Source organism: Gekko japonicus, unplaced genomic scaffold (genome assembly GCF_001447785.1).
Source record: "Gekko japonicus isolate JY-2015 unplaced genomic scaffold, Gekko_japonicus_V1.1 scaffold298, whole genome shotgun sequence".
Classification (NCBI taxonomy): Eukaryota; Metazoa; Chordata; class Lepidosauria; order Squamata; family Gekkonidae; genus Gekko; species Gekko japonicus.
Window position 1 is genome coordinate 645,586 of NW_015163615.1, and position 15,182 is coordinate 660,767.

Sequence of the window (15,182 nt, forward strand, 5' to 3'; positions counted from 1 at the left end):
CCCGCCGTTAGAGGTCCGCGGTTTGTTTTCAGTCTTCTCTATGCCCTGGTGTCTCTTCCTCTCACACAGAGCACTCGGTAAGCTAGGTTGGCTCCCGCACGGACGCTACTGTGTTGCATTTCCCTATAACCAGGAGAGTCCCAGAACGCCCCAGAACTGTGGAATAGCCTGACCCAGCTTTCCTTTAATATCAGGGGCCAGAAAGACAGGGGGCCGTTCCCATTCAGCACCCTGTGACTGTCCGTTGTGAAGATTCCTGGTTACAGGCCCCTAGCTACAGTGGGGCATCTCGGGGCTAGGCCCCCTGGCTTACTGGCAAGGCCCCACGACTTCCCATCCAGCCCAGGGCCCCCAAGCAGCGGCAGGTGCAGGGAAGGTATTCCTTTAATTCGATTAGCCAGTGCCCCCTAAGAAATGTTAATGCCCCCTGACTTTAAAAAATCCTGGCTACGAGCCTGCTGAGTTAGAGCATTTCAAGCACCCTTTTCCCCATAGGGTACCACTGAGGACTTGGAGAAAGGGAGTGAAGCATAGGGCTTGCTTCACTTCATAGGGTGAGATGCTGTCTAGGTGAGATGCTCCACTCTGGATCTTCATGGTTTCTGGTACCATCCAAAAGGAGCAGGGTTACACTTCCTATTCCATCTTAGTTTCTGAGTATTCTGTGTAAGGTGACCACGCAGTTTGACTTGTCCCTGTGATCCTGAGACTGTGCACTAGTTTTTGCTAGAACAGTTTATGGGACAGAAATTTTGGGTGATTTGATCTTACCTACTGTTTCCTCTGCAGTCTAAATGATTCTGTGGCATGGGGCAAAAGTTCAGGATGGGCCCCCAGAATCCCTGCTGAGCCAGCCTGTGCCCAAGCCCTGGCTTGGGCACATGCACATGCCAACTGCTGAGTGAGCAGGCTACCCAAGTGCCAGAGACGGTGGGTGCAAGCCCACCTGCTCTTCCTTTTCTTTCCCTCTCCATTGAGGGGTGGGGCCATGTGTGGATACTGTGCCCCCACTGCCCCATGGCTGAGACCACCCCTTAGTCTCTTGGACCTCGTGCTCTTAGAAGGTGAGGAGCTTCTCTGGAGGCTACAGGGAAGACATTAAAAGTCTTTTCATACAGTGGCAAGATCTTGGTAGGCATAACACAGAGTTACCTTACCAGCAAGCCAGAGGTTCCTCCTGGACTGGTGGAAATAGGTTCAGCCTTATATATGAGTACTGCCACTTTAAAACAACAACAAAAACACTGCCATTAAACCCTTTTGAAAACAAGGCTACTAGGCATGTGTGGTAACCGGCCCAGTAACTCTCCGGAGTAGTTTGGAACAGGCAAGGTGAAGGATGTAAATGGTCTCCCCAGCATGCATGAATGAAAAGGGTTATCTATAATAGGTTGTGATGAAGAGAGAGGCTCTTCATGTACTCAAGCTTTCCCTTCTATTCTGTGTCTGTGTGCAGTGGAGTAGCGCTTTCCTTTTAAATGCCTTCATGCTTTGCCAGTGCTCTAATCTGTGAATGGGTGTGGGTGGCAGCAACTTGGGGACTGAAATAGTTGGAGCTGAGTTTGGAAATCTTACTCCTTCTTGAGCTGCTGCTGCAAGAATTAAATGTTTTGCAGGGTTCTTTTCCAAACTTGACTTCCAAGACTGTTCTGAGCAGCTGGTTGCTTGGAGGTGGCCTAGAGCCATCAGATGCAGTGGAGCCATCAGCGTGGAGCTGATACTAACAGGGGTCATTTCGTAGAAAAAGAGGCTCATGAGCTCATTAGCATAACTTATTAGCATAACTTATTTGCATATGCCCCACCCCCTGACATCACCAGAATTGTGTCAGAAGGCAACACCCACCGCTCAGGCTCCACTGGACTGTTTTGGATTGCTAGCTATTGGGGGGGATGGCGGGCCGGGGGGAGGGCTCTGCAACTTACCTGGCTGCTTCTTGCACCTCGTGGCCCAACTGAGGGCTGCTGGGAGCAGAGGGTGGGGCTTGTTGCATGTGCCCACCCCCTGGGCTCCTTACTACCGGAGCTTCGCTCCTGTGCGCTCCTGCAGGAAATGACCCCTGGATACTACCTCAGTCTGCATGAATGACCCAGGGGACAATTTATTGATGGTCTTCCCTGGTGTCTAGGGCCCATGAACATGAGGGACTTCTCAGTCCAGCTGCTCAGGGGATCACCTTGTTGTTTCTCTCTGTAATTCTTCTTCCCTGACCTGTCCAGCCCAGGGCAACTGGATGTCAGCTTTTGCAAGGGCATCTGGCGCCCCTGCTACTAGGTTAACCATTCCTGTTAACCATTTCAGCCAACATTCTCAGTTTGTCACTCTGTTGGGTCTGGATGCAATCCCCACCTGTCTTGTGTTCAGATAAAGAAATAAAGTATCGTGAGGAAAGGAGGCATGTGCCGAACTCGAGGTGTAGGGGATCAGGGATGCAGAGTGGAGAGCAATATTGACGATCCCCAAGTCCAGAGTTCTACCAACAGTTTCAATTGATGGGCCTGATTCACAGCCAGCAGAAACTCCTCTCTTTGAGCACATGGTTTTTGGAGCAATCCGTTCTCTGGCTTGCTGCAACATGATCTTTGAGGTGGCTTACTGTGACAATGGAATTCAAGTCTTGGGGAGAGACTGAGTCATATTCCACATGCTTATCTACTGTTAGTCCAGAATAACTCTGTGCTAAAGCTACAGCACTTCCTGACCTGTGTAAATCTTCAGATGGAGTTGTTCTCTGTTTTTTAAAAAATCACATCAATGGCTGACTCACAGCTGGGGTGTAAAGGAGGTTGCTGTGACTAGGAAAGGAGCTTGGATTTTTCCTCGACTGGAAGCACGCAGATGTTGGAGGAGGGGAGAAATGATCTAGAGACTTTTTATGACTGCCCAGGAATTGTGATTGAAGCATAATCAAAAGCAGACATTTGATGAGTTCCAGGTTTGCAGCCAGCCACTGGTGGATGACTGTGAACTGTGCCCCCAGACCAGCTAAAGGAATAATTGTGTCTCGGTGTTCACAAGTCTGCCTGGAAAAGCAACAGCCTATGGCACAGCTGAATTGCAGATATTTTAGAAAATAACAGGAAGTGGGCCTGGGGTGGAAGAATACTAGGAATTTGGTCACAGTGCTTGGACCCCTGGCTATACCTCACTTAGGAATGGCTGAGACCAGTTTGTAAATTGGGAAATGTTAGAGTTCTTGACATTTCCCACCCTCTTTGCTAGCCCTCTGAAAAGTACGCAAACGGAGAGTGATTTCAGCAAAGCGTACTTTATTCTATCCGGAACAAGACAACTTTGGCCGGCTCGCAGGCTGGCTTATATCCCCCGAGAAACTGCCACCCAAAACACACCCCTACTTCCCTATAGGTTATTTACAGTGGCCGAGAGTCCCGTAGGCTCTCGGACGGGAACCTAGCCCCCTGATCGGAGCGGGCTAGGATCCGCATAGTCCATTGTCTCTTGGAGCGAAGCTCGACGTTTGTCTCTGGACTTGTCTGGACTGGATACATTACACCCTCTTTCACATTTCCTTCTCTTTTTATGTCTTTATGGTAGGGTCTCCTCAGCTTTGGCCTATATTTTCCTTAGCACATGGAAGATCTATGCCTCTGCTCAGGATGTTTCCATGTTGGTCTGGCTCTGGAACTGAGCCTTTTGTGCCCCTTTCCTAGCTGTACTTTGAGGTTTCTTACAAGAAGAGGCAGTTTGCATCATTTTGACTTGCTCAGATGTCCTGCCTTCCCACGCAATAGCAACAACAACTGAGAGGCCTCCAGGTGATTCAGGGGGAAAGGGTACAGAATCTGAAAGTAATTTGCTCGCAAGTGAACCTCACCTTCTCTGTGCTGCAGCTGATTCCCCCCCCCAGCCCCCAACACACTGCCTCCGCCAATGGCTGTGTCCTTATCTCCTGGCTTTCTCTCCTTGCATGCTGGGGGGACTGTTTGTGTAATTCCTGGAGACTCTCACACCCGCTGTGTCATCTTCTACTGGGTGGGGCTGCTCGCTCACTGTAACATGCTGCTGCTTGTAGAGCCTGGGATGGGCCTGGAACGTGCAGATGCTACCGAAAAGCTCTGCCTCAGGGCTGGGGGCTTGCCAAGACGAGACAGGGCGAGGGCCTGCGCGTGCGGCTCTGGCTCCCAGTTCTGTACCTAGGATAAATCAGATTGGTGCCCCTCGCAGATCAAGGCATAATCTGAGCTAGAAACCACAGGGAGCCTTTGAGCATTCAGCACACTTTGGAAGTACTTACATATGCTGGGTAGATGCTTAGCACCTGGGCAGGGTGAGCTGTGTGATAGAGGGAATGTGGGTGGCACACAAATGGGCTATGTGAATGCAATGGGGAACGAGAGGAGATGTGTGGGTAAGGGGAGTGGAAACAAACAAAAGCAATTCTGCTTTTTGACTAAGGAGACCTGAGTCACATGAGGTCAGGAGCTCGCTTCAGTCGAGTCAGTTGTCTCTTGTTTGCTGTCTTTTTTGTGTTGTCTGAGCTCATGATCCACGAAACTGCTTGATGTGGACTTTCTACATTGAACTGGCAGGATTAGTTCCGGAATAGGCATGTTTGGGCTAAGTATTTTTGAAGACTGTAGTTTTCTGGTAATGTTTTATGCTTTCAGTGTGTCGTGAGCTGAACCTTGTACACTTTATTGGGCAACATTGTTGGAATGATTGTGATGGGAAGCTGAAAGTGTCTGTCTTCTCCTCCACAGCTGTGCATGAAGGAGTCAAGTGAAGTGCTGCGGGGCCAGATGCAGTGCATGATGCGGACTCTCCATGATCTGAAAAGGGCCCATGACCGAGACCTCCAGCTGGATCCTGAGGAAATAAGGCCACTCCCTGCCATGCCTTCCCCAAAGCAGTGCACCAGTCAGAGGGTATCGGCCATTTCGGAAGCAGACTCTGCATGTTGCCTGGAGGTGGCAGTGGAAGAGGAGATGGCCTGCTCTCCCCCCAGCAGTGAGCGGAGCCTGGAGTTTGATTCGGGTTACTCTGAAGTGTCAGGGAGCAGCTGGCGGGATGAGGAGGGCCCCCCACCATTGCGAGCCAGTAAGCTTTCCTCAGGGGGCTTCTTGCGTCGCCGAGCACCTGCCAGGAGGCCTCGGCCCAAATCCGCTTCTGATGCCTGCCTGGAGCGGTGGCGGGAAGTTGAACCTGCAGACGCAGGTGACTGGACAGTGTCCCTTCTGTCACAGAGCCGCAACCGGCAACCCCTGGTGCTGGGGGACAACTGCTTCGCTGACTTGGTTGAGAACTGGATGGACCTGCCTGAGGAGAGTGGGGAACGTGGGCGGCTGCAGCGCTGGCTAGCCAAGCCCCACGGTTTCCTGCTCAACCTTTCTGGCAATGTGCGCCGGAGACTAGCTGGCATCTCACGCACAGAGCGTAACAAGCAGGACACTGATGGCACAAAGCGTTTTTCCTGCCCTGTGGGACTGGGTGCACGGCCAACGCTACCCTACTTCCATCAGTCCCACGCCAACATCAGTGAGCTTTCTACAGACTGTAACAGCTTTGCTGCCCTCATGAACTGCCGAAGTCGGCAACCGATCATTTGCAATGATGTGATTGGATATATCTAGCCTTGTTGGGGTTTCTTAATGATCTTTTTCTAAACATATATTATTTTTACAGGTTTTGTAAATAAATGTCTTTTTTTCCTATGTTGTATCTCTGGTATGTGTGTGTGGGTAAGTTGTCATGCCGCTTTATGTTATTGGCTTTGCTTTGCTACGGAGCTGTGGTGGCTCAAGTGGTTAAGATGCTGAACTGCAGGCTGTGGAAGGTCGGTAGTTCAGCAGTTCGAGACCTGAGTTGCCGCATGGCGGAGTGAGCTCCCATCTCTAGTTCCAGCTCCTGCCAACCTAGCAGTCCGAAAGCAAGAAATTGCAAGTAGATAAATAGGTACCACTTCAGTGGGAAGTTAACAGCGTTCCGTGCGCCTTGGTGTTTAGTCATGCCGGCCAAATGACCACGGAAACATCTTCGGATAGCGCTGGCTCTTCGGCTTTGAAACAGAGATGAGCACCGCAACCCTAGAGTCAGATTCGACTGGCTTTCGAGCAAGGGAACCTTTACCTTTACCTTGCTTTGCTACAGCATTTCTGTCTGCAGAAAATGACTTCCTTGCCCAGGCAGCATTTCATGGGCCATTTTGAGTTGCAGTGTGAGGTGAGAGGTGAGAAAGGTGTGCTTCACAGGTAGAAATCCTCCTATCCACAGAAACGCTAAAGTGGATCCAAGCCATTTTTGCCCCAAATCGCTGTTTAGTTGCATTCTGATTGATTCAGTTTTAAGTAAATGCATCAGTTATTGTCCATACAGTGTATAACACAAATAAACTCACAGGGAACTAGGAACTTTCATCTCAAGAATTGTGAATATTCCATGTTCTGATTTCTTGACATGGTTTACCTTCCCCTTGCCAGCATGGTGTAGTGGTTAAGAGTGGTGGACTATAACCTGGAGAACTGGGTTTAATGCCCCACTCCTCCACATGAAGCCTGCTGGGTGACCTTGGGCCAGTCACAGGTCTCAGAACTCTCTCAGCTCCACCTACCGCACAAGGTGCCTGTTGTGGGAAGAAGGGGGGAAAGGTGGCTGTAAGCTGCTTTGAGACTCCATAAGGTAGAGAAAAGCAGCGTATAAGAACCCTCTGTTCCCCTAACAAAGCTATAGGTCAGTTTAGCAAGTATCAGTATAGTTCCTTTCCATTAGTGGAAGACATGAAGCCTGGAATATGGGAGACTCACCTCTGGAGGAATTTGATATAGAGAATCATTGTTGTGTTGGCCCTCAAAAAATGTGAAGATAAGATTATATCCTTTATGGAACCAACTAAAATGGAGTGCTTTTTTCAGTTTAACAGTGTACTGAAACTTTATAAACCAAGCATTTAAGATAGACCGTGGAAGAACAGTTTGTACTTGATTCTCAGTACAAACTTGGGGAAATAGCCAGAAAGAGAACCACTCTGGACTTCTAACAATGGGAGTTTCAAAAGGGCCAAGACAGGAACTGTGAATGATGGGAAGAACCATTGCATGCTGGCATATATCTGCAAGTACAGTGGGTACCACATTGGAGGCATCCAGCTGGCATCTGTAGGGAAGAACGTGTTAACTGTAGTGTACAAATATAAGTGATGAAAAGAATACTCAGATTAGTCATGGTAAATGTGGCTATTTATGTCCTCATAAAAACAAAGGATGCTGTAAAAGTTCTCAAATGTTGCATTTTGTCTTAAATATCAGTTATGCAGCATGAAAGATCAAAACAACATATCCAAATCAAATCAGTTATTCAAATTCCAAGTTCACTGAGGCTTTTAAATGCTTTCTATTTGCCTGTTCAAAGGAAAGTAATAATACGTAGATCTGATTGGCACAATTCTTTGTTTCAGCTTTATCATCTACCTTTAATGATAAAAAGAGGAACAGCATGTAAAAATAAAGCAGATCTGTGGTCACACCTAAAAGTGTTGAATAATCGCATCAGCAGCTGTAAATACTTGAAGGGAAAGGATAATAAGGACCATGGAAGAACAATACTTGTTAAAGGCACACTAATATTTCCAGACTGAAAGATGTTTTCCTCACACATCATTGATTGGAATAGTAACAATAGTGACACTGATAGATGCCATGTATGATCAAGTTATACCTGGAGAAGCTGTACATATTGCTTTGGTATAGAATATCTGGGAATCCGAAATGTGGTGGTGAAGAAGAAAAAATACAAAGTTTAAGACATGTACAGCAGTTACCATAAAGAAATATGAACCTGCAAAGAAATATGTTTTTGAAAAACTATGAATAGCTTAAGAATTATGTTGCCAACAACAGCTGGTCAGCTTCCTCTAGACCAGAGGTGTCAAACTCATTTGTTACAAGGGCCACATCTGACATAAATGCCACTTTGTTGGGTCAGGCCAGGTATCAGAGATATAAAGGACAGCAGCTGATAAGTTCTGAGTTGGTGTGCCCTCACCGTCAAGCCCCATGAGCTAGACCCGGGGGGGGGGGCGTGCGGAGAAAAACCTGTTTGGGAAGACTGCAGACACGGTGAACCTGCACTGCCCGTGGGGAAGGGAACCCCTTCCCCAGCCCACTCCCACAACCAGTGCTGTGATTCCAGGCTCCAGAGAGAATACACAAAGCATCTGGGATTTGTAAACCCCACCCCCGTCCCGAGCCACCATGGAAAGGGACCAGGAAGACGTTAAACTACCCCCCCTCCTACAGAAGCGGTGGAGGTGGTGGTAGGCTGGGTACAAGGCTGCATGCTCGGTGGAACCCAGGCCCAGCTAAGCCTGATAAGCTGGAGATGCCCGTGTGGTGGCCGCTGCCTCTGGCCAAAGCCACCGGGTGACCTCACCTTGAAACCCCAGGCCACCATGAATGTGACTCTGATGGCTTCTGATTTACCAGTGAGGCTGCCACAGGAGCGAAGGGGTTCTGCTTTACTGCTGCAGATAAGGTTGTCCTGCTGTGCTGAAGCCATGATCAAAGAAGCTCCGCCTGCTTGCCCCCCCCAGCAGCTTCCTGTTCCCCCCCCCTCACACCAGTTGCTCATGGGCTGGATAAGAGCCCCCTGGACAGGCTAGTTCTGGCCCACAGGCCACATATTTGACACCCATACTCTAGACACTGACAGGCAAGGCATAAAAGTGATGGCTATATTCCCTGTATCTTATCCCCACAATCTACTAGTCAGAGGGGACAGAGGCACCATTTAGCTATCATAGCTATAAGTGCTACTTCCCCATGATCCCTTTTAAAAGCCGTCTAAGGTAAGCAAATGACCACTACCAGATCTGATGGTAGAGCATTTCACAAATTAATTACGCAAATATACTAGAGATTTTGGGTGACCTTTGCTAGCGTACTTAATTTGCAAGACTCTACTTGCAATTATTTCAGCAGAATGAGTAATTGTTTAACAGGGATTTGAGGGGTGGAGCTCATACCAGGAAAGTTCAGGGACACCGTCCCTAACCAAAAGAAGTTCTATCCCCCCCCCCCAATCTTATTGGTGGTTACCTCCCAGCTTTTTTTCAATCTAAGTTCTGTGATCATGAGGGCTAGAAATATATCACTGAATGAAGTTGACATTCTCAGTTCTACATATCTAGCGAAGTGAACACTGACTTGGAAAATCCTATGCTGAAATAAATTATGTTTATCTCTTAAATGCCACTGGACTCAATTTTTATGTAGCTGCTACAGACTAAAATGGTTACCTATCCAAAATGATCAAGTTCCATCCCGGAAGTGGTAGGCCAGGTTCTCAAGGACACATCTAGATACCAAGTCTTCGTCTCCCTCCGCCACCCCATCTCAGGATTGGAATACATTCTGTCTCTCTGGCTCTCATATTTCTGATGGACTTTCCTTGTTTTCCCTTACCATGATTCTATATTGTAATAATGCTTAAATAAAATCAGTTCAGTAAAAGATAAGAAAAATGGGAATTGCCTTGCAGGATCAGCCCAGAATTTACCTGTTTCCAGAAGTGGTTTGCCGGGTGTCTCTAAGTAGGAGATGAGACTGACAGTCTTTGATTGCTTCTCGGCCTTTTCGCTAAGATCAAGTGTGGAGTGGAGACTGTCTTTGCTGTTATTTCCCAGGGCTCTTTTTATAGATAAAGCCCAGCAGGAACTCATTAGCATAATAGGCCACACCCAACAGCAGAAACATATTAGCATATTAGGCCACACCCCTGACAGCACAGCTCATTGGCATATTAGGCCACACCCCCATGTTATCAGAAGTGTGATCATCCAGCCACACCCACCTTTTGCTTCTTATTCTGCTTACCTTGTTTGTTGTCAAAACCCAGGGCTTTTTTGTAGCAGGTTTGCATGTTAGGCCACACACCCCTAATGTAGCCAATCCTAATGAGTTTCTGCTGTTGGGTGTGGCCTATTATGCTAATATGTTCCTGCTGGGCGTGGCCAACTTGGAAGCCAGCCGGAACTCCGTTCCTGTGCGTTCCTGCCCAAAAATAGCCCTGCCCGTAACAGTTGCTATCCAGAGGTATATTGCTTCTCTACGTGGAGGTTCCAGCTACTTATCATAACTAACAGCAATTAGTAGATGTATCTTTCATCAATCTGTCTGATCTATTTAAAACTCTATTTAAGCTATTACTCATCACCAGACCTTGTGGCAATGAGTTCTTTAGGTGAATGATGTACTGTGGGGAGACTGTGCCATTGGACTAGGATCTGGGAACGCGAGGTTTAAATCCCCACCGGTGCTGTGGAAGCTTGCTGGGTAACCTTGGACCAGTCACACGCTCTCAACCAAACCTACTTCACCGGTTTGTTGTGAAGACAAAATGGAGGAGAGGAGAATGATGTAAGCTTCTTTGGGTCCCCACTGGGGTGAAAGGCAGGATATAAATAAAGTAAATAAATCTTTTCTGAACCTGGTATGAATTGACTTCATTGGGTAGCATCAGATTTTAGAACTGAGAATGAGGGGGGGAAATTTGTATTTGTTTTCCCCATACTATTCATAATTTTATAAAAGGCAATTATGCTCCCCATTCTTCAGCATGATGGGAGTTCTTACAGTTCGCATAGTGGGAAAATTCCTTGCCCTCAACATTATAGATTGCACACTGCAATATTTCTGCAATATGGCCGTTTTAATAAGTGCACACATTTAAAGGGGGCAGTGGGAAAGAGCCTTAGGGGGAAGGGCGGGATACAAATCTAAAGATAAATAAATAAAAATAAATATAAGGGTTTTAGGGTGCATATGCATTTTTTTTTAAAAGCCTCATCAGATACACTTATAAAACAGATACATAAGAGTCAACCCGCAGAAAATGAACATCCATAGACCAACACATTTAAATTAACAAAAACATGGCGGGGGAGGTGGAGAGATGTTACAGAGAGAGGCTGGTTTAAAGAAAAAAATGAAAAAAGTGATCAATTAACTCAAAGAGATTCATTTATTTAAAACAATATTTTGACTGCAGCTTGTTTCTCCCCCCTCCTGGGTGTGTGTGTGGATTTCTGTTAATATAAATGCATGTAGCTGATGGGAGTATGCTTTACGTCCAGCTGAGATTCTTGAGTTATGAAATCTTACGCTAGAATAAATCTTGTTAGTCTTTAAGGTGCCACTGGACTCCTTTTATTTTACTGCTACAGACTAACGGGGCTACCCATCCAGATATATTTATGTTTGTGCTTAGGCATCTATCTCCAGAGGGTTTTTTTAAAATTTCCACTAATTCTTTTACTGCCATATCTAAATATCACAAGTATCGGGAGGGCCTGTGGCCCAGTGCTGGAGCATCTGTTTGGCACGCGGAAGGTCCGAGGTTCAATCTCCAGCTCCTCCAATGAAGAGGACCAGGTAGTAGGTAATATAAATGACCTCTTCCTGAGACCCTGGAGAGCCACGGGCAGTATGAGTTGACAATAGTCTCCTTGATGGACCAGTGGTCTGATTCAGTATAAGGCAGCTTTGTGCATATGCTCAGATTTATCCTACCCTACCTCTGAAGGGTTCAAGGTACCTTACATGGTGCCCCCTCCCCCGCTTTATATCTTCATGACAACTGTGTATAGTAGGTGAAGCTGAGAGAGAGTACCTGGCCTGACCCAAGGTCACTTAGTGAGTTTCATGGCTGAGTGGGGATACAAATCATGGTCTCCCGCAGTGCTAGTCCACTCCCGCACCTTAATTCTCACTCCTATACTATTTAGATGGCCTATCTTGAAACAAAAACAACTGCACACCACAGCTGTGGTACTTTTCCCGCACAGCAAGAAGAATGAGTGGACAGGATGCGTGGACGTAATAACTAAAACAAACCTTAGCATGTACTCTGAGGGCACCAAAATTGGGCCACATTGTTCTCGCATGATAATGCGGGCCTTGTGATAAGAGAACCACATGCTGTTGAGACACTATCTAGTAGTATGTAAACACTCCAGCTTGCGTAGCTGGTTACAAGCAGACACTCCTATCTTTTGAACTGTAATTCTTTCACCAAGATGCTAGTAAGGGATAAGTGGTAAAAGTCCTCTTTATCAGGAGTATTGTCCCGTTTAGTGCAGTTATGTGAATGAGCCCTAAAACAATTTGTTTATGAGCCATCATCCTGCTTGTTCATTCCTCAAAGTTGCATCATGAATTAAGGAAAGGGTTCCAAAAGCAAGCCTCTTTCTAGTCAACAGAAGCTTCTTTCTTGAATCAGTAGCTCTGAAGGATCAAGAAATCTATCTAGGCCGACCTTCAGAGTAATACAAGCCAGGGATATTTTCCCCTGTTATTTACAATAGCCCAATGCAGAATATTGGCTGTTATACCCCACTACTCCCACCCTCCCATGGAAACTACTGAGTGTTACGATTTTGATCTAAAGATTGTGAACGAATGGAAAATCCACTCACCATCCTCAGTGGGCTTTTCTCAACTGTTAATCACCAAAGGGCACCCTTTAAAAAAATAATCAGCTTTATCTCCTCTGCTACAACCGTGCTGTTAGCACACAAGGCTTCCTTCTTAGGAAGTGTTTTGATTTGGCAGGTATTAAGGCAATCTTTTGCATATTCTAATCAAAACAGATCAAGTAGGTGCCTCGCATCTCTCACTTTCAGGAAGGTATTCCAGACTTGCATCACAGATTTTCAGGGCTTTCCTTGTACTGTAAATACTAGAACTGCATTACTAGTGAAATACTACTACAGCAGCATACAGAAGCTATAAAAGCTTTTAATTCCAGTTTTGCCACTTCATTTAAAAACAGCTGAGGACTGCATTAGGTCTTTTTAAATCATGAGCAGTTCGCTCTAAGCTCCATAGTGTTGTGAGTAAAAATTCTACCTTGTGAGTGAAAAAAGCTAGTAGCATTAAAGTTGGGAGCGAGTCTACATTGCATAAATTAGTTTTTTTAGATTATTTCCATAACCTTGTAAAAATCTCCGAATGAATTCTTTTAAACTATATTTTAAGAATAATTTAAACATTATAAGAGAAGACAGAATCAAGTCAAATTTCATTACAGAAAATATTGTTCTCTATGGGGGTAGACCAGGCCTCTGGAGAACATGTCTACCTGCCCCTTTCCGCTATATTGGTAGACCTGGCCTCCAGAGAACAGGTCTACCTACCCCAGTCCACTATATTGGTAAACCTGGCCTTGAACCATCACCCGGTGCTGAGCCTTAAAAAAGATACCAGCACCATGAGGATGGGGGTGGGGGGCAGGGGGGACGACCTCTTGCAGTCTACTTTTTAAAAAAATGAAATATGACAACCAGCATTACAAGTCGAGTATAACAGAAGTGGAACAATCACTGTCAGAAACCTGCCTAATCTACCAAACAGGAAGTTGTTTAAATGTTATCAGCCTGTTATTCAAATATTTATATCCGTTTCCCCTGTGACTCAAGGCAGCTTACAAATCATACTGAAAAGCATAATAGGGGTGTGCAAAAATCCCCCCAGCTCCATTATAGTCTATGGGAACCATTATAGTCAATGGGCCCCATAGGCTATAATGGAGAATTGATAAGGGGGTATCTGGGGCTCTGGGGGCTGTTTTTTTAGGTAGAGGCACCAAATTTGCCTCTCTTCAAACCCCCCCCCCCGGTTTATAAAAGTTTGGACTAGGGGGGTCCAATTCTATGACCTCCTAAAAGAGGTGCCCCCATCCTCCATTGTTTCCAATGGAGGGAAAAGTGCTTTCTCAGGTCTCTGGTGGGCTGAGGCTAAAATCACTGAGCTGCCAGCTAAAATTTTGTGCACCAGCACCCCCTAGCGCAGCTTAGAGGGAACTCTGATTATGAGCTCAGCCTTCAAAACCCATTCACTGTGGCTTAGGACCCATATCACAGACCAGTTATAGACGTGTCCATACCAACCTGCCTTAAACTGAATTAGATCATTGATCCATTCTGTCCATTACTGTTTACTCAGGTAGTGGCTCTCAGGCAACTGTCTTTCCCAACACCCACAATTTGGGTAGAGACGCTGAACCTAGGGTCTTACATACACAGGGCATGCACTGTGATCTCAGACCTGCTCACCCCTGAAATCAATGACATCACTCATGAATAAGTAACCTGAGAATTTCAACCAGGGGACTCAGCCTGGTACAACTAATATCAATAATATACGTGCCTCATCATGTAATAAGGGCCATGGTGGCTTAGAGGTTAAGGCGCTGAGCTGCAGACTGGAAGGTCTGTAGTTCGGCAGTTCAAGACCTCAGTGCTGCGTGATGGAGTGAGCTCCCATCTCTGGACCCAGCTCCTGCCAGCCCAGCAGTTCCAAAAGCAAGAAATTGCAAGTAGATAAATATGTACTGCTTCGGTGGGAAGGTAACAGTGTTCTGTCGGCTTCAGTGTTTAGTCATGCCGGCCACAGGACCACGGAGAAGTCTTCAGACAGCGATGGATCTTCAGCTTGGAAACAGAGATGAGCACTGCCCCCTAGAGTTGGATTCGACTGGCTTTCAAGCAAGGGAAACCTTTACCTTTATATCACGTAATATCAATAATATATGTGCCTCATCACCAAAGCCAGACTAGACACAGATCTGCCCCAGTCACATAGAAAGCAGGGAATTTAGAGTAGATTTTAACAGGAAAAAGGATGCACAACGAGGAGTGAACCACCTTCCCACTCTCCAACACTGACTTCCATGCAGCCCCTATCCCCAACCATTCTTTGCTGAAATACTTCTGGAAGTTCTGGTATCAGAGCCCAGCAGAGGAGAAAAGTGCATAGGGGAACAGAAGGCAAGAAGACAGGGAAGTCCATACTCCTCATCTGTATACCCCATTTGCTGTTAACAGATGCTTCTTGCTACCTGATTGAGGTACACCCTTATTTAAATACAGACCTTCTGCCATCATGTCTAATTTGGGACTTGAAGCAACAGTCTTTCCAAGAGTCTCCTCCTTGTGATAAAGACAGGGCTGCAAGCATTGTATCAACAAAACTTAGCCAGGAAGAAAAGTACAAGAACCCTGTTTCTTAGCAGTCCTCACAGCCTAGCACAGTACCGATGACCTGCAGTGTTTTCAGAAGTTCAGGCAGGTCAATCAATCATCTAGACTCATCAAAACTGCTCTGGCCATTCAGATGGACAATCTCTATCGAGAAAAGAACTGGAGGAGCATGGCCCTGTTGATTTTCTTG

At 46.4% G+C, this 15,182-nt stretch overlaps 1 protein-coding gene across 3 annotated transcripts in view; it reads left to right on the forward strand.

The window, feature by feature from the left end:
* FAM212A (family with sequence similarity 212 member A) overlaps positions 1 to 5,591 on the forward strand; it is a 6,811-nt gene extending 1,220 nt beyond the window's left edge. For 2 of the 3 annotated variants that reach the window (XM_015407395.1, XM_015407396.1), the window contains exon 2: positions 4,722 to 5,591. In XM_015407395.1, coding sequence (XP_015262881.1) covers positions 4,722 to 5,591 — 870 coding nt within the window. Of the gene's footprint in view, positions 1 to 4,244; positions 4,289 to 4,721 lie in introns of those variants that run through there. The other variant, XM_015407398.1, reaches the window with a different exon arrangement.
* Positions 5,592 to 15,182: the final 9,591 nt, after the last annotated feature.